Below are 24,565 nucleotides of genomic sequence, written 5' to 3' on the forward strand. Positions count from 1 at the left end.
TTCTTTCCTTCCTCTTTCCTTCCCTCCCGTCTTTCCTCCTCTTGCTCTTTCACCGCCAGAGCTCTCTGCAGGGTTGCATAGTATGTCCCCCACACACAGAGCTGTCTGGTGTCCCCCACACACAGAGCTGTCTGGTATGTCCCCCATACACAGAGCCGTCTGGTGTCCCCCAAACACAGGAGCAGGACTCCTAGGCCACAGACCTGAACACCATCAGCTCTTCCAGGTGGAGACTTCATCACTCACACCTGTAGGATGGGGCGTCTCGCCTGAATCTCCTAGCTGTGCCCGGTGCTGTGGCTCAGTGGTTGGCTATCAGACTATGAACCAGGAGGAGGTCACGTGGGGGCACATGCCCGGATTGTGGGCTCAACCCCCAGTGGGGGCACTGTAGGAGGCAGCCAATTGATGTCTCGCTCATCATTGATGTTTCTATCTCTCTCCCTCTCCCTTCCTCTCTGAAATCAATAAAAAATATATTGTAATGTAACTATCTGATATGCAGGATGTATTTTCATTGTTACAAATTGAACATAACTAAAGCATAGTGATTAATCACAGAAACAATATGTAATGATATATGTGTTTTCCGATGGTCTTAGGCGACCCCTATTTTTAACAAAGAATCTCCTAGCTTTCTGCAAAACATGCCGATTCCCAGGCCCCAGGTGGCTCTGAGACAGGTGTCAGGGGACCATCCCTTGGGAACATTGACAGGAAGCGCCCCACCCTGAGAAGCGGCACGGCAGAGCCGATGGGAGCCGGGCTGTGACGGCAAGAGGCCCCGGCATGACCCACCCTGTGCCTCTTGCGGGCTGACCTTGGGCCAAGCACTGCGTCTCCCGAGCCTCGGCGTCCTCATCGGGAGTCACAGGAGAGGGTGAGTACCGAGTGACCCGATGCCGGCAAAGCCCACGGTGCCGGGACATAGTAAGTGCTCAGGGAACGGCCCTGCTGTTAGCAAGAACCCCGCCCCCCCTGCCTGGGCCCTGCCCGTCTCCCACAAGCTGGCAGCCCTGAGCAGGTCCAAAGTGGAGGGAAGAGGCCACACGGGGCCGTATTTGTCCCGGTGACAGGCGAACCTCTCCCCTGAGTGGCGCCCTCTCCCGCTTGGCTTTCCTCATCTCATTTTTTCCTTTTATAAGTAGACTAGAGGCCCGGTGCACAAAAATTTGTGCACTCGGGGGGGAAGGGGGTTCCTCAGCCCATCCTGTGCCCTCTCCCAGTCTGGGACCCCTCGGGAGATAATGACCTGTTGGCTTAGGCCTGCTTCTGGGTGGCAGAGGGCAGGCCCAATCCCTGGATGCAGCCCCTGGTCGGGCTCAGAGCAGGGCCGATTGGGGAGTTGGGGCGCCACCCCCTGACACGCACAGAGCAGGGCCCATCAGGGGGGTTGGGGCTCCATACCCTGTCACACACAGAGCAGGGCCCAACAGGGGGTTGAGGCGCTCCCCCCTCTCACTTACAGAGTAGGGCCAATAGGGGAGTTGGGGCACCGCCCCCTGTCACACACAGAGCAGGGCAGATCAGAGGGTTGGGGCGCTGCCCCCTGTCATGCACAGAGTAGGGCCCATCAGCGGGGTTGGGGCTCCATACCCTATCACCCACAGAGCAGGGCCCATCAGGGGGTTGGGGAGCTCCCCTCTGTCACTCACAGAGTAGGGCCGATAGGGGAGTTGGGGCACCGCCCCCTGACACACACACAGCAGGGCGGATCAGGGGGTTGGGATGCCGCCCTCTATCACCCACAGAGCAGGGCCGATCAGGGGGTTGGGGCGCCACAACTGTCACACTCAGGGCAGGGCCGATGGGGAGGTTATGGTTCTACCCTGTCACACACAGAGCAGGGCCCGTGGGGCAGGGGGTGGGGGGGAGTTGGGGCACCGCACCCTGTCACACACAGAGCAGGGCCTATCAGGGGGTTTGGGCGCTGCCCCCTGTCACGCTGATCCGGTGCCAGGGGGCCTCGAGGCTCCGCTGATCCCGGTGCTGGGAGGCATATTACCCTTTTACTATATAGGACAGAGGCCTGGGGGCCGGCTGGTTTGCCCTGAAGAGTGTCCTGGATCAGGGTGGGGGTCCCCACTGGGGTGCCTGGCCAGCCTGGATGAGGGGCTGAGGGCTGCTTTCAGGCTGGTGGTTGTTGATTGAAGCTCCCAACGGCTCCTTTTTTTTATTTTATTCTGGGCCAGCTTTAGCTCTGGCTCTAGCTCTGAGAGCAGGTATCTGGTTTGTTTCGGTTCTATAATCGAAACAATGTATAACTCCAGCTCTGAGATCCCGGCCTATATTTGTTAGAATGTTTCAAACTGCCAGCTCAGAGGCCGGCAAGTGAGGCGGGGAACGTTGCAGTCTGCAGTCACTGCAGCAAACAAGCCTCATGTTCGCTTCCAGCTGCCTGGCTGCCGGCCACCATCTTGGCTGACAGTTAATTTGCATAAGGATACACTGATTAGCCAATGGGAAGGGTAGCGGTCGTACGCCAATTACCATGTTTCTCTTTTATTAGTGTAGATTAATGTTGACATCCGCAAGCAAAGGCCGAGTCAGTTGGAGGCTGAAACGCACACTGCATCCACTCGGGGCAGGGATGCGGTTTCCTCAGGACTTCCCAGCGAACCTCAGCTGGCGAAGCGGGGCCAGCATGGGTCAGAGGAAAGAGGTCGGGGCTGGGAGACAGCGTTCTGGATCTGAGGTCCAGTGTCTGCTAAAGACACACTGTGCAACCTCAGGCAGGGCGGTCGACATCTCTGAACCCCAAGGACTTCATATTCAAAAAGGCAGCTCCGGACTCCTTTATCTCAGAGGTCGCCTTCTGGGACTCAAAAGACCACAGAACCCCTTGCTTCCTCCCTCACCAAGCCCTTAAAGCAGCGGTTCTCAACCTGTGGGCCGCGACCCCTTTGGGGGTCGAACGACCCTTTCACAGGGGTCACCTAAGACCATCGGAAAACACATACATAATTACATATTGTTTTTGTGATTAATCACTGTGCTTTAATTATGTTCAATTTGTAACAATGAAAATACATCCTGCATATCAGATATTTACATGATGATTCATAACAGTAGCAAAATGACAGTTATGAAGTAGCAACGAAAATAATTCTATGGGTGGGGGTCACCACAACATGAGGAACTGTATTAAAGGGTCGTGGCATTAAGAAGGTTGAGAACCACTGCCTTAACGGGATAGGAAGTGGGAGCGCCTGGGGGACAAAAAAAAAAAGCAAAAGAAAAGAAACTTCCAGAAATGTAAACAATGTGTCTTTCCTGTGAGCAGCCCCAGGTCTGCTTCCTAGAACCAGCTCCCTAGGCACAAAGAAAGAAACGGAAGAAGTGGGAGTCCATTTCCCAGACGGACAAGCTGAGGCCGGCCCACGGAGCCTGTGCTCGCTTTCAGTGCCCGTCTGGCCATCTCGCGCGTCACTGTAACCACTGTCCCCTGGGGCTGCCCACTGCCCGCTGGACAGAACCCAAGACAGTGTCATGGCTTGGACGGACCCCGGGCCAGTCCCCCTACCCTACCCCACCTCCCAGTGTAGCCCTGCACCATGCTCTTCCTCGAGGGCCAGGCCCTTCCCACCTCCGCGCCTTTGCTCATGCTGTCTTCCTGCCTGGGACACTCCTCCACCTCCTGTTCACCTGGACCGCACCTGCTCACACGTCAATACTTCGACGTCACCTCCTCCGGGAAGGCTGCCCTGATGCCCAAGGCTGGTAGGTGCAGCCTGCGGACTCCCACAGCTGCCTGCCCTTTCCTCACCAGCTGGCTTGTGACCCAGCTCTCCCTCCACGTTCCCAGAAACTCGGCAGATTTGGGGGCTGCAGCCCAGGGGTGGGCTCAGGGGCCCGGGGGAGCAGGGAGCGGCGGGGAGCACACTGCTGCGGTGTGCGTGGGGCGTAATTAGCGGCAGCTGCTCCTTCCCGGTGGCGTGAGTGTCCAGATGGCTCCGAGTGGCGCCCAGATTCCCGGGGAATTTCCTGTTTATGACATCCATCGGGCTCGAGCCTTCGCTGCCTGTCAGCTCCAAGGTTCACACGGCCACGCAGATGGGGATGTGGACCTGAGAGGGACCCACTACCCCGCTGGGTCCCCCTGGTCCTGCGAGCTCCAAGGGAGGGCCTACCTCACTCCCAGCGCACACCTCACTGAGACCCAGGCCAGTCCCTCTCCGGTCCCTCCCGTCCTTAGTGCTCAGGCAGCCACCCTGCCGCCCCGGCAGTGCCCCGCTCCCCGTGAACACTCCTGGAGTTGTCACGTCGCTCATCACACCCGTGATCACCTGTCCTGTCAGATGGCTCGGTGAGGGGGAGGCCAGGTGCGCCCAGGCTCCTGCCGTGTCCCAGCCCTTAGCACAAGTCCTGACCCACAGAGGGTGCTCAAGAAATGTTTGGCGGCAAATCCCAGCAGTCCACGCACACGCTCCCCTTCCCACCTGAGCGCACACTGTCCCCAGCCGCCCAAGGACACTCTCCTGCCCTCTGGACCCCTTCCAGGCAGCACCGGCTCCGGCTCCAGCTCTTCCATGGAGCCTTCCCTGGTGAGTCCAGGCAGGTTACACTTCGCTTGCTCATCCATCCATCCACCCATTCATTCATTCATTCATTCGCTGGACAAAGAGGGGGTCCAGGTGGGCCGGCTGCCGCGGGATTGAGGGAGTGCTCCGTCCTCAGATTGCTCTGAGTCAGGGGCGTGTCTGCACCCAGTCCCTCCTGCTGGGTCCCATGCTGTTGGTACCACTGTCCCCGTTTCTAAAGGACCCATCACCCCGAGAGCACAGACCAGTGGTTCTCAACCTTCCTAATGCCGAGACCCTTTAACACAGTTCCTCATGTTGTGGTGACCCCCAATTTCATTGTTACAAATTGAACATAATTAAAGCATAGTGATTAATCACAAAAACAATATGTAATTATATATGTGTTTTACGATGGTCTTAGGCAACCCCTGTGAAAGGGTCGTTCGACCCCTAACAGGGTCGCGACCCACAGGTTGAGAACCGCTGACACAGACCCTTCCAGAAGGAGTGTTAGTGGCTGCGGATGCACAGCCCTCCCCACGGACACCCCCACGTGCCCGTCTGCTGGGACCAGAGCAGGGCCTGAGCTTGCACAGGGCAAGGGCCCACCCACCCGCACCAGGCTGCCGGGCCTTCACCCGCTGAAGGCCGCTCGACCCTCATCTCCTCGCTGGGGCCTCCCTGCATCACAGACCCTTATGAGGAAGCCCCGCATGGAAAAGCCAGCTGGAGATCCAGGCCGAGGGGCCCAAGACCCCCCAAAGGAGAACATACGCGAGAAGGAGAAGCGCCATCGTGAGCCCGAGAAACCTACACCGAGCCATGCTCACGGGCGGCTGCCACCAATGGGGTGGTCCCGTGTGGCCCGCACAGCGGAGCGCCCCCCATGGATGTGCTCACATGAAGCTCCCAACAGCCACTCCTGCACGCAGGCAAGTCCTGTGCCCTCAGCCAGCGTTGCAGAGGCCTCCACGGCCACCAGCTGGTCAGGGCAGACCCGGGACGCGCCCCCCTCTCTGCTACTGCCCGGCCAGCCACTGCGGTGACCTCGCCCGTCAGCTCAGAGCTTAACTCACTGCCAAGTTTTCCAGAAAGAGAGCTGCTGGCCATAGGCTGACAAGACCAAGACCTCAGGGCCACCAGGTCGGGCAGCAGGCTGAGCTGTGAGGACCCACCAAGGTGAAGACCCCACGAGGGGCCCCGGGCAGTCCATGCCATGCCGGTGGGGGAATGGCTTTTTGTCCTGGGTCACTAGAAGCCCAGCTGCAACCCCCACCTCTGTGTCGGGGGGGTAACTGAGCCAGCGAGGGGTTGGGTGTGTAGATCACCCGCCCTTGCCGGCTGCCCCCTCCGCTCCCCTGATGTGGCTGGATCTGGCCCAGTAGGGGACCCTGGCCGGCTGCCCCGGGAGTGTGAGCCGGGCCAGGAGAGCTAGCAGCTGTCCCAGCTACACATCAGAGCCACAAACAAACACTGTTGCCTAGAAACACCGCCTCGCCCCGGCATTCCCGGGTGGACCCGGGGACCAGAGCCGCAAGATGCTCTCTGGCCACTGTTGCCTGTCCAACCCTTTCATTTCTCAGACAGGAAGACGGAGGGCCAAGTTCACCCAGCCAGCCGGGGGCGAGGCTGGGAGAGGACCCCAGGTCTCTGGCCCTGACCTCACACAGCCGGGCTCATGAAATCCTGCCACCTTCAACTGTGAATTCACAGTTTGCACGGGCTGTTTGCACACAGCTGCCCGCAGGGTCAGAGGCACTCACTGACCAGTCCCCCCTGGACTCGCTGCGTGTTCTCGCAACTATCCCCCAAGGAAGTGACCAGGAGACGGAGGAGCATTTGTGCGAAGATGTTCCAACGGCCTGCTCATTAGCGCCGACAGCTGGCAACGCGAGTGCCCCAGAGGATAGCTTAGCAACATGGAAGAGACAAACGCCCGGAATGTTATTTTGTCCTTTAAATGACAAGCAAGTGACGTGGGCCGGGAGGAATCAGGAAAATGGGTGAGCGGAGAGCAGTGTCGACGATGAGGGCGGAATAGAAGACGCGCACGTTTAGTTCCGCAAACGCCTGCACGTGAACACACGGGTCAGGGCTGTGCACACGGGCAGGTGGCTGAGGGCGGCAGCCGCTCAGACCCCCCGCGTGGCAGCTTTGAGGCTGAGCCTTGGGATGCCCTCGGAGAAGGAAAAGGATTGCCCGGCCGGCGTGGCTCCGTGGTTGAGCATCGACCTATGAACCAGAAGGTCACAGTTCGATTCCCAGGCAGGGCACATGCCTGGGTTGTGGGCTCGATCCCCAGTGTGCGGCGTGCAGGAGGCAGCTGATCCATGATTCTCTAACATCATTGATGTTTCTATTTCTCTCTCCCTCTCTGTTCCTCTCTGAAATCAATAAATATATATACATATATATGTGTGTATTTTAAATATATTTTATTGATTTTTTACAGAGAGGAAGGGAGAGGGATAGAGAGTTAGAAACATCGATGAGAGAGAAACATCGATCAGCTGCCTCCTGCACACCCCCCTACTGGGGATGTGCCCGCAACCAAGGTACATGCCCTTGACCGGAATTGAACCTGGGACCCTTGAGTCCACAAGCCGACGCTCTATCCACTGAGCCAAACCGGTTAGGGCAATAAATATATATTTTTAAAAAAAGAGAGAAGGAAAAGGAGGAAGATGAGGAAGAGCAGGCAGACAGCAAGCCTGTCCCCCAAGCACCGCAGTCACCACCCCCCCACCCCCACCCCGACCCTCAGTGTGTGTTTCCATGCAGTTTTTAAATCTCCAGTTTCTGGGCGAATGGCTGCGTGTCTGTGAGAAGACTGAGCTGGGCTCTGTGTGGGGAAGCTGTCCGAGTGCTGGACGTTTCACAGAAATGGAAGGGGGGGGGGGCCAGGAACCATTCTGGGGGCCCAGGAACCACAGGACCCGGAGCTGCGAGTGACGTTCACATACGGCTTAAACGCCATCCGCAGTCGGGAGGCTGTCCGCAGTCACCAACAAGCGCAGACCCAAATGCCCCTCCAGCGGCGCAGGGATCGCCGCACGGTGGCCAGGCCGCTCCGGGAATATTGCTCGGCCACAGAGAGGAACGAAGCTCTGACGCCGCCACAACATGCAGGAACCGAAAAGCATGCTGCTCCGAGAGAGGAGCCGGGCGAGAAAGCCACACACAGCAGGAACGTCCAGAATAGATGACTCCAAAGGCAGAAGCAGGCTGGTGGCTGCCGGGGCTGGGGCAGGAGGGGAGTGGCTGCCAGTGAGGATGGGGGCTCCGGGGGAGGGAGAGAAGCTGGAAATGTAAATTAATGGCCGTGATGATTGCACAGCTCCGAACGCGCCGGACTTAGACTGTGCAGCATGTGAGTTACATCTCAATAAAGCTCTTCTACTGAACCAAGGGGATGCGAGTGAAACGGGATAACAGATGTGACCTCTTTTAAAAGCTGGAAGCGATGCTCCGGTTTGTGAACAGCAGCAGGAAACTGTCAGGGGGAGCAGCGCTCGGGCACTCAGGACGGACCAAGCGTCGCACATCCATCACCAGCCGCACGAGCACTGTTTAAACCGAGTCCACGCTGCAGATGGAGGCCCGTGGCCGCATGACTGGAAGGGCCCGCTGGGACCAGCGCTCAAGGCTGATGGGCTCCAGGGTCTGCGCTCCTCCCCCCGCCCCGCCCCCAGGCCCCTGTTCCTCCTCATTGAGATAAACTCCCGGATCTCATAAATCTCAGACAGAGCTGGAAGCCCGCAAGAAGCGGAGAGGGCAGGGGAGAAGGAACAGAGCAGAACCCAGGTTTGCAAAAGCGGCTCCACAGATTTACGGCTCCCGGCTGGTCCGTCGCACATCACAACAAGAGGGGTGAGCGCGTGGGAATTGCGGTTTCTCGTGTCAGCAACAAGTCGTAAATTCACAAGCACCTGGCCGCCGGCCACCGCCCAGCCAAGGGGCTGGGACCAGGCTCTCTGGCCAAGGGGCTAGGACCAGGCTCTCCGGGGAGAGACATGGGGGCCTCCCCCCATCCCCCGCTGCCCACCCCCACCACCACGCACCACCTGGAGCTGCAGAGACACCCCAGGGCATGGGGTGGGGGGACCCAGCCCAGGCACAGGACCCCGGCTGCCTGCAGGCTGGAGGTTTGGAAGGGCTCAGCAAACAGATGTTCTGAGATAGAGACCCACGTGTGGGTGTCAGAGGGGTGGGGGCGGCACAGACCTTAGTCTGGATCATCTCAAAGGCCTTGCCAGGGCTGATGTCACCGGCCTGAGCCGCAGCCGCCCCCCCCCCCCACCCCCCACCCCCCCCCCCCCCCCCCCGGCCTCCGAGGGTCAAGGGCCTCAGGAATGTCAAGGCTCTCTTGTCTGGAACCACCCCCCCCCCCCCGCCCACACCCCTGCCTGGGGGCGTGCGGCCTGGCTTTGAAGGAGACCCAAGCCAGCCCCCTCTCGCTCCCAGGACACCTGACAGTTAGGGAGAAACCTCAGTTCAGCTCAGATCGGGGGCTGCTGTGCCGATCACAGGATAGTCTGCGGGCAGCTCCCAACAGCCGGGGTGTGAAACGCGGGGCGCCTGCCCTGGGCGTCACGAACCCTCTGAGGGTCCTCGGAGCGGCTTCAGGGGACCAGGGACAAAAGCGCTGTGTGCAGAAGGGAACGCACACCCCGTGGAGCATCCGCAGGGTCCTCACACGCCCGGTCACTGGCCACTGGCCACCTGAGGCCAGGTTCCCCCTAAACCCCAAGCTCTTCCCCTGCCCGTGCACCTGGGTTACCTGTCAGGGGCGGCTGGCACAGGGTGGGAGTCCTTGGTCCAGGTGACCAGTGGGGGTGGGGAGCCTTGGGCCTCGCAGTCCAGGGTCACCTCGTCACCGGCCTTGGCTGTGACTCTCAGAGGCTCGTTGGCATCATGTGAGAAATTCCCGTGGATCCTGGGCTTGGCTGTTGGTGGAAACAGGCAGAAACTGTGAGCAGGTCAGGGGGCCATGGGACAAGGCCCCACGGGACCAGGACAGCTCCTCCAGGAAGCTGAGGTGGCACTGCCTCCCGGGAGGTGCAGAGGATGGGTGTGGCTCTGTCATCATGGGGGAGTGCAGGTTTGGGGGTGGGCTCGGACCCGATGGTTTCCCCGGTCCCCCCCCCCCCCCCCCCCCGCAATCTCTCCACCACCACCCTCCCTCTGGAAGATCGTTCTGCTAGAATGACACGGACACGGTGCCCCCGTCCCAGCTTCTAGCTTCTCTTCATCTGCTGCTCCTTCCCTGGGGACATTCGGGCGGGTCCTGTCCGCCACCTCTTCCCTCTCCACCTTGTCCCCCATGATCATCCCACTTCCTCCCACACATCAGACACAGGTGACACCCAATCACCAGGTGACTCAGTCTCCCTCTGGCCTCCTCCAACCCCATCGGGGTTTACACGAACCTGTGCCCATCACCTGGCTCTCATAGGAAGCGGAGGCTCCTGACGGCAGAGACTCCCCCGAACCCCTCCTTCTCTATGCCCCCCCCCCATTTCCAGCCATGTGCTCATACACGGAAGCACCCAGGACCTGTCCGAGCACCCATAACCACCCAGGCCAGCCAGCTGGGGAGGTGGAGGCCCAGGCAGCCCTCGTGTAGCTCCCTATACATCATGACGCAGAGAGAGACCCCGCTGGCAAAAAAATGTTTTCAACATGAAAAGACCGGCTCTGAGAGTAAACGATAGAAGACCGGCCGTGCGCCTGCTCACTCGGCCAGACGGCTACTGAGGGCCCAGCTCTGCGGTGCCTGCGCAAGGCCAGGCCCCGCCCCGGTCCTCACAGCGCCCGGGGCCACAGGGAGCACTGGTGCCCAGCGGCTCGTGCACAATATTTATGTGCTCACAGTTGTGACGGGCATTGTGAAAGGTCTCGTCCACCCTCCACAGCAAGGTGATTTGACTCAGCCCGAGGGATCAGGGAGAGCTGAGATCTGTGGACGGGAGGAGTCGGCTGGGCCAAGAGGTGGGGGAGGGCCTCCTAAACAGAAGGAACCACATGTGCAAAGGCCCTGCAGCATGATGGCCCATTCGAGGAATTGGAAGGAAGTCAGAGGGTCTGGGCACAGAGCATCAGGAGGAGAGGCTGGCAGGGGGGTGCCCAGTGGGGGGTGGGGGCCCAGCGTAGGACTGTGTGTCTTTCCGAGGCTTGTTAGGGTGACGGCTTTCCCACACTGGCTACAAAGGCCGAGACGGAGGAAGACAACCACCACACGATTTCACGTCTACGCAAGTGGGAGCTGCTCTCTGAGCACGTCCTCACTGCTAGGGACAGCACTCCGGGAGGCCGGCTTTGGCTGGAGCGTTCCTTGGGGAGAGTGTGCGGGCAGGTTGATCAGGGCACAGGGAAGATGCCGTACGGTCAGGGTCCCGGTCCTGACTCCATGCCTGCCGAGCCCCCCCAACCCCCAGGATGGGGGCAGCCTTCACTCACTGTTGACGGACAGCCGCATCTCCTGGCTAGAGAAGCCCACGCTGTTGGTGGCGGTACAGACATAGGTCCCTGCATCCCGGGGGGACGGCTGGGCGATGACCAAGGTGCCGTCCTTGCTCACATTGTAGTGGGGACCGCCGGAGGCCAGGGCATTGGTCTCCTGTGGTGGAGTCACTGGTGAGTGACATCACCAGAGCCCACACCCATGGCATGTGCATCACTCCCCTCCCATGATGCACGGGGCCTGGCCCTCTGTTACCCTCAGTGGCCACGGGCTCCGCCTACCTTGGTCCAGGTGACGGTGGGGGTAGGGACTCCTGAGGCGACGCAGGGGAGAGAGGCCGGGACCCCTTCGTTGGTGACGTGGTGGGTAGCAGTGGGCCGGATTCTAGGGGGCACTTTTAAAAAACAAACCAGTTTCGAAAACCACAGTTCACAGCAATATCCACACTGGCCAAAAGCAGAAACAATCAAATACCCATCAACGGATGATGGAGGAACAGGATTCGGTGTGGCCATGCTGAGCACTCCCCAGCTTTGATAAGGAGGGGAGATCTGGTGCTGCCCCAGGCACGAACTTGAGGACATGATGCCAAGGGAGATAAGCCAGACACAGAAGGACAAATACTCCGTGGCTCCCTCCATCCGAGGCGCCCCGAGTGGGCAAACCAGAGAGCCAGGACGTAGAATGCGGGGCGCCAGGGCTGGGAGTCTGTTTCATGGGGACAGAGTTTCCATTTGGGAAGATGAGAAGTTCTGGAGATGATGGTGGTGACGGTTAGGCGACAATATAAATCTACTTCGTGCCACTAGATTGTGCCCTTAAAAATGGTTAAAATGGGGCCTGGCAAGTGTGGCTCAGTGGTTGAGCGTCAACCCAGGAACCAAGAGGTCACTGGTTAGATTCCCAGTCAGGGCACATGCCGGGTTGCGGGCTCCATCCCCAATAAGGGGGCGTGCAGAAGGCAGCCAATCAATGATTCTCCCTCATCATGGATGTTTCTGTCTCTCTCCATCTCCCTTCCTCTCTGAAGTTAATAACAATATTTTTTAAATGGTAAGCTCTGTTGCGTAGATTTTAACACAATTTAAAAGCAGCAGTGTCAGCAGCGGAACACAAAGGCGTGGTCCCTCAGCCACGCTGCTGTGCGGTCAGGCCCCAGGCAGAGGGCAGCCGTGCCTGGGAACCAGCCGTGCCATTTCTGCGCTCTGGGACTTTGGATAAACTGTTTCATCTCTTGGCACCCATACTCCTTGATCAGCAAAAACAACTAAATGAACCCCAAGTCACTGCCCACTCTCTGAGGGTGGACGGATAAGAAATGGCAAAAAATAGAATTCACAGAACAAGTGGACTTGGGAACATGTGTCACAGCCACCTGGGCACCATCCGATCCGCAAGCACAGAAACGGGGTCTCTAAGAGGAGTGGGGGGTGGGGGAGACCAGAGCGTGTTCACGCACCCACCCCACCCCCCGGGACTCGCTCTGCGAAGGCAGCCTGGCCCTGTGACCTGGAGGAGCTCCTCCCCTCTCTGAGCCCTGGCCTCCTTAACTTCAGGAAGCCCACTCCGGGAGCAGTGATGACAATGAAGTGAAACATACGCAGAACCCCACAGAGGTCTCCGTGTGGCCTGCGCCCCACCTCTGACCCCGGTGGGAATTATGGGGACACAAGACACTTGGGCTCGAGACTCAGCCTCTGCCTGAATGCTGGTTTTCCCCTAAAAAATGGAGAATAGTGGATTCTTCCTGCTCATCCCGTGGGGATTTTATGAAACAAGATTTTTTTAAAAGAGGGTGTTAACAGACGTGGTAAATGACAAAATATAACCAGGCTTCCTTAAGACGTCTCGTCTTACACAAAAGAGAACGGAGGCACCTGGGTGGGAGGGCGAAGGGACACAGGGACTCGGGCGCTGTGGGTGGGAGAGGAACTGGGAAAACACACGGAAAGCCCTAAAAATGGGCCACCTCCGGGACTCAGCGCTCAACTCCACATGAAGGGGTTTGTCCTAAGGACACTCGGCCCCGTGGGCAAAGGTGGAGGCACGGACGGTGACCCCGGGGTGCTCACGCGAGGGGACAGGCTAGACCAGTGACGGCGAACCTTTTGAGCTCGGCGTGTCAGCATTTTGAAAAACCCTAACTTAACTCTGGTGCCGTGTCACATATAGAAATTTTTTGATATTTGCAACCATAGTAAAACAAAGACTTATATTTTTGATATTTATTTTATATATTTAAATGCCATTTAACAAAGAACAATCAACCAAAAAAATGAGTTTGCGTGTCACCTCTGACACGCGTGTCATAGGTTCACCATCACTGGGCTAGAGGCTCACGGCTCATCCACGCAGGGCACGCAGCGCACGCAGCCTTAGGCCGAGGCTCTGGGGACTTACTGATAGAAAACATCATAAAATCTAGTGCCGTGGGAAACACGCAGGCTCAGACAGCGGTGTAACGATGTGGCTTACAAACATGTATGTGTATGTGTTTATAAGGAATTCATACACAGGTGGGTAGAAATATAGACGCATATATAATTTATACAAAGAATATGTGATTTAGCCCTGGCTAGTGTGGCTCAGTCGGTTGGGTGTCGCCCCATGAACCAAAAAATTGCCCGTTTCATTCCTGATCAGGGCATATGCCTGGGGTTGTGGGCTCAATCCCCAGTAGGGCACATGCAGGAGGCAGCCCATCAATGTTTCGCTCTCACATCAATGTTTTTTTCTCTCTCTCTCTCCCTCTCCTTTTCTCTAAAAATTAATAAAACTATTTTTTAAAAGTATATAACCTATATACAATTTATTACATACATATTGGTGCATGTGTAAGCTCACATGTGTATACAGTATGAAAGATACACACTAAAATGTAAAGTTATTCTGGTTAATCTTAGCTATGTGTATTATAGGAGTATTTTTATTTACCTGGCTGGTCTCTCAATTTCCTACAGTGACTATGCACTACTTGTGCAATTTTTTTTTTAAACAAAGGTATTCAAGATCAAGTTCCCCCCACGCACCTTCCCCCACCCCACAACCTTGGGCCCCAGGACTCACCCTGGACAACCAGCTGCACATGCCTGTGCTGGGAGCCGGCCGTGTTGGTGACCACGCAGCTGTACTTCCCCGCGTCCTCCTGCAGCGCCCGGTCCAGGTGGAGGCTGCCATCAGCTCGCACCGAATGCCGGCTGCCGGCTGGGAGCTGTGAGGGGGAGAAGCACCAGCTCAGAGCACAGGCCCCTGCAGAGCCCTCAGAAGCCACGCTGCCCGCCAGGCCCGCAGGGCGCAGGCTGGACGAGAGAAGGTGGGGGAGCTGGCGGGGGAGGGGGGTGATGCTATGACTGCTCAACCCCCAATCCTTTCCAAAGACTCATTCAGGGGTAGGTGGGCCTCAGCCTAGCACCGCCCTCACTCCACTCTCCCATGGCCAACTGAACAGGACAAGACGCCCGACCCAAGCCGGGTGGATGGGGGTCTCCCCCGGGAGGTCCCCCCGTCTCGAGAAGCACCCTGTCTGCTCTGCACCGGGGCCCAGACAGCGGTGCCAGGACCGGGGCGGCGGGAACAGAAAAGCAGCCCCACAATCGCGGCAGCGTCTCTGGGGCTTTGAAGTTCCATGGGGGCGAGGGCACCGCCTTAAAGCCTCAAGGGCACAAGGACCCCCTGTGTCTGAGGACAGTGCAGAGGAATTGAGGGGAAGGGAGGCGACGGCGTGCACAGGAGAGGGGAAGAGAAGAAGTCAGGGTGCAGCAGCCACCGTGCGCCCAGCACCCAGCTAGGCCGTCGGGCGGGTATTCAACCGCACAGGTCACTTCTCTGCCCGGAGCCAGAACGGGGTGACCAGTGCGAGGCGTCTGTGCCCCCGACATTCCCGCTCCCCAGACCTCAGCACTAACGGAGGCCAGGTTCCCCTGCTGAGCTCCCAGGGGGCCGGGGGCCACACCGAGCCTCGGCGGGACTTTAGAGCAGGGGTGGGGAACGTCCGGCCCGCGGCCCACGTAAGACCCACGCAATCCTTTGGTTCGGCCCTGCCCAGGCCCGAGGGGCGAGTTAATTAAGTGTCTGGCCAAACAGAGCAGCTGGTTTTTAAGCTGGTGCTGTTGCATGGCCCGCGAAACGATGTTATAAACATCCAATGGTCCCTGGTCGAGAAGAGGTGCCCCACCCCTGCTTCAGAGGGTGACAATGCTCTCAGCACATTATCAGAGAAGGTTCTGGAAAGAGGCAGCGAAGAGAGGGAGGAAGGATGAGGACTTTCTAAACTAGGGAGCAGCAGAGCGGAGGCCAAGGTGTGAATGTGACAGCCCCCCATCCCCCGCTGCCCCCCCCCCCCCCCCCTCCAGAGGACCCAGCACTCACTGGCTGGCCGGCCTTGAGCCAGCGCCTCTCGGGGAAGGGCCTCCCGGCCAGGATGATGCAGGGCAGCGACACGGGCTGCCTCTCCAGGACCCGCACGGTGGGGGCGCCGCTGGCGATCTGTGGGGGGGCTGTGGGGAAGGACAGGGTGCTGGTCACACTGGATCCCCGTGGGCATCTGTGGGGACAGAGGCTCCACCCTCCCTGCCCCCAGGAACCTGCCCAGGAAGCTGGCTCCCCTCGGATACCTGGCCACGGACACATCTGTCCCAAAGGACGGGTGGTCATGGGCGGGGGCGGGGGGAGGCTCCCTGGGTGTCCACCTCCCACCTCCCCGTCTCCCCAGATCCACCAGCGAACCGTGTCCAGTCACCAGGAGCCAGGTCTCCGCCTGGACCTTCCCAAAAACATTTTGCGCTTCACAGACATATGGCGCCTGGTCTTCAGGGACCACACCTGAGGGGCAGGAAAGAGGGGGGCCTGAGTGTTGGGGGCCACGCCACGGCTCCAGCCCCCACAGGCTCGGCTCCCCGGCACAGAGGGAGCCCGTGCCACAGCCTGGCCCTGCAGGGGTCAGGTGGGAGGGCGGGATGGCAGAGAGGAGAGGGATGGGGGATACGGCCGGGCGTGGAAGGGTGAGAAGGCCTCAACCTGCTCATCTGTAGAATGGGGCTAATTCATCAATACCAATGCCTTGCAGTGTGATTGGGAAAAGGGTCAATAAGATGACGTGGACACTGCGCTCAGCATCCAGCCACGCACACAGCACAGTGTAGCTTTAGCAGGGGTGGTGATGGTGATGGGTGGTGATGATGGCAATGATGATGATGATGGTGATGGGTGGTGATGGCTAACACCCATAATATTAAACCCAGGTGGTAACACTGTCACCGTCATTACTATGACCAGTTCAGGGTAGTGAAATGACCAGAGTTGTCCAGTTAAACATGACCCCAAATATCACCCACGGTCAGGGCTGGGCTCAGGGTCCTGCTCCCAGCCACCCAGACTAGGGCCACCACCCCACCCCCACCCCTAGCCCCAAGCTCTTACTTTCAAAAAACAGCACTCCGGACTCAGGCTGCCTGGTCCTGCTGCCCCGGCCCGGCTGCAGCGGCTGGCTGTCCGCACGGCGCCAGGTGACGGTCGGGGGCGGGCGGCCTGTGGCCCGACAGGCCAGGAGGGCGCTCCTGCCCAGCTCCACGGCGACCTCCCGGGGCAGCTCCATCAGCCGGGGCGCGTCTGCAGGGAGGTGACCGGTCACGGCGTCTGGCCCCACCTGGCCCCCAGGGGACTGTTCCCCGCCTCCAGCCTGGCCATGAACCTGGGGGCTGATGAGTCAGGGCCCCGAGGCCACCCTGAGCTGGGCGGGACCCACCCTGGAGCGCTCGCAGGGGCGTGAAGCTGCCGACACTCAGAGGCCTGTGCAGGGCCGGCTACGGGGCCAGGCCGGCTACGGGGCCACGCGCCTGCTCCTGGCAGAGACGCCTCGGGGAAGCCCACCTCGGAGGCCTGCAGGTCACAACCTGGCCGCAGGAGCCTCTGAGGCCCCGTCACCCTCCTCCTGGCACAGGGAGCTTCCTTTAGCAGGTGCCCTGGACTTGAGCGACCATCTCCACGGCCCCTTCAGTGAGCGCCACCCCAAAGGGCCTGCTTTGTGGGGGGTTGGCAGCCATCCTTAATCTCCTCTCCACGGCTCTCTGTTTGCGGGACTTGTTGCAATGAGCATATGAAACACTAGTACAGAACCAAACCTGCTTTGTAGGAACAACGTGACCTTAAGCTCTATGGTCCAAACGGGGACATGGAGAGAAAACGGCTGCAGTAATAACACCACCAGTGGGGAGGGGATGTGAGTGGGGAGGAAGGGGGGGCCAATGGGGGGGGGGATGCAACATCTGTAATACTTTCAACAATGAAGATAAATTTTTTATTTTCGTTATTTTTTAAAAATATATTTTTATTGATTTCAGAGAGGAAGGGAGAGGGAGAGAGAGAGAAACATCAATGGTGAGAGAGAATCATTGATCGGCTGCCTCCTGCACGCCCCCCACTGGAGATGGAGCCGGCAACCCGGGCCTGTGCCCTGACTGGGAATCGAACCGTGACCTCCTGGTTCATAGGTCGATGCTCAACCACTGAGCCACGCCGACTGGACATAAAAATAGTTTAAAAAATTACACCAGGACAACATTTCTGCACAGGCTTCCCCGATCACCTGAGTTATAAAAAAATGTAAACACACACGAGGATTTGCCCTAATTTCTGCCCCTCGCATCCCCAGAGCCCGTCCCCTCCCCAAGGACATCACTGCTAATCGATGGTAGCGTTTCCTCCCAACGGTTCCTCTAAGCGTTGTCTTATTTTACAATCGGGGAGGAAAGATGACTTATTTCCCAGAACAGACTCTCACATCCTCGCGGCCCTGCAGCAGGCCAGGAGCAGCCCAACTCCAGCCAGGTCCCGGGCCTGGCCCTGCAGCCGCTGGACCTTGGCCTCGGGTCCTGGCCCCAGACCCACAGCCAGAAGGGCCCCAGCCTTTGTTACGCTTCACATCCAGCTCCACGGAAAACACCCCGCCTCTCGGCTCCTTCCATCTCTTTCCAGAAATCCCCCGTCCGTCCAAATCATGACGTCAGCTCCCTCCGGGCCTCGGGGATTAGGGAAGTTCCAGGGAGATGTAAACACAATTTGGAAAATTACAAGGAGGAAGATAGTCTTGGACCCCACCTCAGACGCCACCCGCGCCTCCTTCTCCTGGGGGCCTGGCAGCCGAGGCTCAGAATCCCAGAAAGCCTCTGCCCAGGCTCTTCTCAGACGGGTCCTTGGGCCTGCAGGGTCCTGGGCCTGGGCCTGGGGGCACGGCTCTGCCACCCCCCGCCCCCCCAAAGCCTGCCTTCTCCACTCCACTCAGCCTGCCTGCAGGGCTCGGCTCCAACCTCCCTCCTCCAGGCAGGCCTCCCAGCTACTCTCTCTGGCTCCCTCCTTAGACCCCAAACAGCCTGACTTTGTCTCCCGAATCTGGGCTACTGTGAGGCGCACCCTCTTCCTCCTTCTCCTCCGAGGCCCGAACCGCCCCCTGAGACAGGACAGACCCTTATCATGATAAGCAGAGAATACACATAAAGGGCAGCGTTTCAAATGCCTACCAAGGGACAGGCATGGCGACGGTGCTTCCAGGAATGAGATTTCATTCATGGTCTCAACAGGCTTAGGAAGTGGTATCACTGCAACCCCCGTTTTACAGATGAGGAAACGGAGGGTCAGGGAGGTGAAAGAACCTGCCCAAGGGCACGACTTAAAGTCAGCGGCAGAGCCCAGGTCTGGCAGCGGCTAAGGCCCAGGCTCTCAGACACCGCACCCTGCATTCCCGATGCCCTCGGGACAACTTGGCCGAGCCCCAGCCAGAGCCGCACCCAGCTCCCGCATCCCCTCTCAGGGTGAATCCCAAAGCAGCCAGTCCCAGACTCAGACCCTGCCCGGAACACTGTGACTCACCCTGCTCTGTAGCTGTCCCCCACCCTCACCTGGAGCCTCCAAAAGGCGGGACCCCAGAACCCTCGGATGCCAGAGCTGAAGGTCCTCTGGTCCCCTCGTTGGCCAGAGGAGGGGGCAGGGGGCCTGAGTCCCGCAGCACCAGGTGGTTGAGGGCCAGGCTGCCGCCCAGCGTTCTTCCCAGGGCCTCGTATGTGAGGCTCAGCCACCCCAGCTTTCAGGCTCCAAGCCCCCTCCTCATAGCTCCCAGGGCTCCCTCTGCCTTCCCCCTGCCGCCCTCTCATCTTAAGAGGAGCTGAGGGTGCTGTTAGCTGGGGCCGCTCCCCCTCCAGGAATTTCCCAGGGGAAAGACCCCATGGGTTCCAACAGCTGCCAAGAGGCCACCATGAGAGGTGCCAGCTGCCCTTCCTCCCGCTCGGTCCCCAGGCCAGGGAAACCAGCCTGCAGGCCCACAGCCTGGGCAGGCTCCACTGGGCACCCCGGGTGACCCCTTCACCACTCTGGGCCTCAGTTTCCCCACTGTAGAGAGGTAAGTCTGTTTTTACCCTGGCTCGAATACCTTAAGGTTCTGGGGCTTTCTCATCATTTAAGACCCGGTAGCCACCCCGTCTCCTTGGCCAATCCCACCCCCACCCCCCATTCCATGGCCTGGAGCCCTGGGGCAGGGTCGGAGGGAAGGAGTGCGCAGTCAGCTTTGACTCAGTTTGACCAGGAAGAGGGAGCGGTCTCAGGCCCGAAGACGATACCGATGGGCAAGGTGGACCCCACAGGAGGTTGGGACTGAGATGAGAGGGCAGAGAGAGGGTGGGTACTCGTCCATTTAGAAAGAAATCAGCGGGTGGAGTCTTTAAAGTCATAGAACAGGCACTGAACTTGGGGAGGGGCCCCTGCCACGGAGTCAGTCACCAGCCATGGCACAAATCAGTGCACCTCACTCTGCCTCAACGGGCCCTCGGCAGCCCCCCTGGCCTACTGCACATGCGCTATTACCCACGCGAGCCCCAAACAAAACCTGTCATCTTAAATCTCTCAGGACCCTGTGAGCAAGGTCTATTACTATCGTCCCCATTTCACAGATGAGGAAATCGAGGCTCCCAGAGATAAATAATTTGGCCAGATGATCAGCAGGACTTGACTGCTGGAGGCCAGGTGCAGAGCCGATGCCAACCCCTGCAGCTGGTCCACAGACCAGGCCCGCGCAGCCCCACAGCAGGAGGCCCCTCCTTCAGCGCCCGAACGCCACCAGGAGGGCAGTTCCCAGCTCCCTGGCAGGATGTGGGCACAGCGCCCACCTGTTCTTGGCGGGGAAGGCTCCGCCAGCCTGGCCAGGAAGGCTGGACCACAGCTGCCACCCAGATGGGCAGGACATTCCATTTCCCACCACTGCCGCCAGGCCAAAGCGCCCGGCACACAGGTGCTGGGCCACCATCCACCACTCCCCTGACCTCAAAGCCACAGGCCACAGTGGCACAGTGCCCCAGAAGCCTGCCTCTAGGATGCCAGCTGCCTCCTCTCTCTGACGTGGGGAGGTGGCCCCAAGGCCAATGGCCGGCAGGCAAACGACAGGACCTGGCAGCATGTCAGCCTGGGCCCCGCAGAAATAAGGCTCTGCTAAAAAGAAATCAGACAGGGGGCAAAGGACGATGCCCGCAGGAATGCCAAGTGCAGCCACCCCCGGAGCAGCCTCTGCCCACCCAGAACCTACTGGCTCATCGCTAAGACAGTGGCACTGAGCAGGCCTTTCTTCTCTCTCCCTCACACAACATCTCAGAGACCACATCCGAGCTCACCCTGCTGGTGAGCATCAGGACCGAGTCCAGAGGCTAAAGGCTAGGACCCTGGGTTCAGATCCCAGCTCTGCCACTGGCCAGCTGTGTGACCTTGGGCAAGTCACTTAACCTCTCTGAGCCTCATTTTCCCCATCTGTAAAGGAGATCATGATAGCACTCACCCCAAGGGCTGAGAGGATTACATGCGAGTACATGAACCCTGCTTAGAGCTGGCCTGGCACATGGCCACTCACAGAAGTGTTAGCGTCTACTTGTATCATCATCAGGCTCTAAGCCCGTGGCTTTCCACACCCACCCTGCCCCACCCAAGAGCCCAGCCATGCAGGAAGGTCTGAGCCCATAGCTTTCTTCCTTAAAACCTCTCGCCGCCCCCGCAGGACAAAGCCTGAACCCTGCCCAGTGCCCGAGGCCAGGCCCGGAGTGACCCAGGGCAGGTAGCAGCCGCCTCAGCTGCCCCTCCCCACCCTCTCTATGTCGCACTCCCGGCCGAGCTTCTCTTGTCACGCGGGAGTCTGCACATGCTGTTCCCTTTGCCTGGAACATGTTCCACAGCTCGTCACCTGAATGACCGCTCTGGGCTCAGCTTGGACACCACCTCCTCCAAGAAGCCTTCCTAAAACCCCCAGTGTTGGGTCAGCCCCTTTCCAGGGCACCCACAGACCCCCAAGGATGCCACTGAGTATTCCCACAGACCCCACCAGCTACCCAAAGGCAGATGCCACTGTGTCCCCAACACCGGCCCCAGAGCACAGGGACTGGTCCCCCTGGTGACCACGAATTGGAGGAATGAATGATGGAACAAATGAATGAAGGCTAAGGGTGCCCCAAACCTGGGAGGAGCCCAACCCTGATATGCACAGTCCCCACCAGGCCCAGACCCTCCTGACTGGGCCTGCTCCACCCAGGGCTCTATCTCCTGGGGGAGCCCCTAGCCCGACCCACCCAGCCCCAAAAAGCACATTCCCGATTCTCTGCACCTCCCAGATCTCTCAGCACCTGTCTCTCCGTTGTGGCTGCAGCAAACCCTAGAGCCCAATCCGTCCCGGCTCAGCCTGCCAGGGAGCTGTGCCGATGACTTCCGAGCAGTTCCCAGGGCCGGGACCCAGGCCTGGAACTCAGACATCACGGCCCTCACAGCCAAGGCCATGTAGAGCCACAGAACAGAATAGACTGCCCTCTGTGAGAAGGGGATCATCGCCCCTCGTTTACTAAGCAGTCACGATGGGCCGACCACATGCAAAGCAGTATGTGCCTGAGGTCACTGAGCCCTCACAGCCACCCAGTAAAGGAAGTAGTTTGGCCCGGCCAGAGGTCGCCAGTTCGATTCCCGGTCAGGGCACATGCTGCAGTGGTGGACTCGATCCCCAGTAGGGGGCGTGCAAGAGGCAGCCGACTGATGTTGATGCTTCTCTTATCAATATTTCTCTCTCCCTCTCCCTCTCCCTCCGTGTGTGTGTGTGTGTGTGTGTGTGTGTGTGTGTGTGTGTCTCTCTCTCTCTCTCTCTCTCTCTCTCTACAATAAAAAAAAAGGAAGTGGTATGGTCAGCTGGGGGAAACTGAGGCTCAATGGCCTGACCAAACACAGATGGTAAGTGATGGAGACGAGCCTGGAGCTCAGGTCTCAGGATGACAACGCGCAAGCTCGCCTCCTCGCCTCCTCGCCTCCTCGCCTCCTCGCCTCCTCGCCTCCGTGGTAGGCGGCCTCCAGGATGGCTCCGTGACACCTGCCTCCTGGTATTCACATCCCGGGTAGCCCTCCCACTCTCTGTGGTCCAAGGCTGGTCTGTGTGAGCCACAGAATTTAGCTGGCACAGTCATGGCAGGTCACTTCCAAGGCGGTAGCTGATTCTAAGCGCGCGCATGCCCTCTCTCTCTCTCTCTCTCTCGCTCTCTCTCTCTCTCTCTCTCTCTCTCTCTCTCTCCCCTCCTTACTCCTGGGGAAGCCATGTCCCAAGAAGCTGCAGAAGCCCACATGGTAAGGACGAGGCCTCCCACCAGCAGCCCCGTCAGTGAGCTCAGTGGGGATGCGCCCGCCAGCGAAGCCCCTCCCAGAACCCTAGACCTCCAGGACGGAGAGGGAAAACATGTTTATTATTTTAAGCCACAAAGTTTTGGGGCAATTGTGACCCAGTGAGAGGTAATACAGCAGGGAGAGGGGGTGGGGGGGCGGGCATAGGGGGATACGTGGTGATAGACAGGACTTGACTTGGGGTGTGAACACACAGTACCGTGTACAGACGACGCGTTCTGGAATTGTGCACCTAAAACCTGTAGAATCTTGTTCACCAGTGTCACCCCAATAAATTTAATGAAAAGGGAAAAAAGAGCCCTAGCCGGTTTGGCTCAGTGGATAGAGCGTCAGTCTGAGGACTGAAAGATCCCGGGTTCGATTCCGGTCAAGGGTCCATGCCTGGGTACATGCCCAATAGGGGGCGTGCAGGAGACAGCCAATCAATGATTCTCTCTCATCATTGATGTTTCTATCTCTCTCCCTCCCTCTCCCTCTCCCTTCCTCTCTGAAATCAATTTAAAAAATAAAAGGAAAAAAAGAGGTAATGCATACCCATCTCCCTCGGACCTCCCTGTCCCCAAGTGCTCGGGACTCCGCACTGGCCGGCTACCTGGATGGGTTCTCTCCTCCCGCTCGGCAGTGGGGTAGAGGGGCGGGCGGGCAGGCGGGGACAGGCAAACACTCACGTCCAACCTCCAGCCGGATTTCCGCAGAGGCAGCGCCCAACTCGTTGACGGCTCGGCAGGTGTAGACGCCAGCATCCCTCTCCCGAGCCACCGGGATCCGCAGCGCCCCCGAGCTCGAGTCCTCGGGGGCCAGGATCATCTCGAGACCCTCTGGACCAAAGAGGAGAACGCATCAGGCACAGCACGGCCCGCGGTCGCCGTGGGGGGCTGGGGCGCAGCCTCCCTGACCCCAGGCTCCTGCCACGCACAGGCTGGGGCCTGGGGCAGTGGGGGAAGGTTCCCCGAAAGTCTGGGGACAGAGTTGTGGTTTTGCCAGAGGAAAACAGTTCTGGAGACGGATGGTGGTGATGGTTGTACGACGGTGGGGGTGTCCCTGATGCCACTGAACTGTGCACCTAAACATGGTGAAGATGGTAAATTCTTCGTGTGTCTCTTACCGCAATTAAACCTTTTAAAGTCAGCACCACTCAGTCCCTCGAGCCCCTCAGTGGAGCAGGAGTGAGGCCCAGCCTATCTCCCTCCATGTAACAGGCTCTTCACCCAAAAACTCCTTGCCTGGGCCTCCCTACTGGGTCCCCACCCTCTGCCCCGGGTCCAGACTGGGGCTTGGATCAGCTCTGGGAGGGGCCTGGTCACCCCGAGATGACCACACCCCCCCAGGCCTGCCTCTCTGAGGCCGCCCCAGACATCCACCCTGAGACCCCCCGTTATTTCTCCTCCAGGCGGCTGGCTGACAGACTCCCTCATTCTGAACCCCTTTTAACGTGTAATTTAGTTTTTCACTTGTGGTCAAACACACATCACACACATTTTTGCCATCGTAAGCACGTTCCGTGTCCAACCCGCGGCATGAAGTGCATTCCCAGTGTCGTGCACCCATCACCACGTCCACCCACAAAACTCCTTCGTCTTCCCAAACCGAAACTGTGCCCCTTACACACGAATTCCCCACTTCACCCCCCGCCCGCTGCGACCACCTTTCTACTCTGTCTCTATGGAGGAGCATGTTCTAGGGATGTCATGTAAGTGGAATCAGGTAATGTGTGTCCTTCCGTCTCTGGCTTATTTCACTTAGCATAAGGTTTTCAAGGATCGTCCATGTTCTATCAGAATTTCATTATTTTTTTCTTTTATTTTTCTTTGTTTTTTTCTTTTTCTGATTCTTTTTTACAAATTAAAAAAAAAGCTGTGGTAAAAAAAACACAGACCATAAAATTCACCATCTTCACCAC

The 24,565-nt window shown here is 58.7% G+C and overlaps 1 protein-coding gene across 1 annotated transcript in view; it reads right to left on the reverse strand.

The window, feature by feature from the left end:
- Window positions 1-24,565, reverse strand: part of HMCN2 (hemicentin 2) — a 137,783-nt gene that overhangs the window by 77,371 nt on the left and 35,847 nt on the right. Inside the window, 8 exon segments of the mRNA XM_070430443.1 lie at window positions 9,304-9,469; window positions 10,983-11,142; window positions 11,268-11,380; window positions 14,053-14,197; window positions 15,355-15,482; window positions 15,712-15,807; window positions 16,405-16,593; window positions 23,334-23,483. Coding sequence (XP_070286544.1) covers window positions 9,304-9,469; window positions 10,983-11,142; window positions 11,268-11,380; window positions 14,053-14,197; window positions 15,355-15,482; window positions 15,712-15,807; window positions 16,405-16,593; window positions 23,334-23,483 — 1,147 coding nt within the window.

The sequence above is a fragment of the Myotis yumanensis genome, unplaced genomic scaffold (assembly GCF_028538775.1).
Source record: "Myotis yumanensis isolate MYYU_CA2020_CCGP unplaced genomic scaffold, mMyoYum1.0.hap1 SCAF_12, whole genome shotgun sequence".
Classification (NCBI taxonomy): Eukaryota; Metazoa; Chordata; class Mammalia; order Chiroptera; family Vespertilionidae; genus Myotis; species Myotis yumanensis.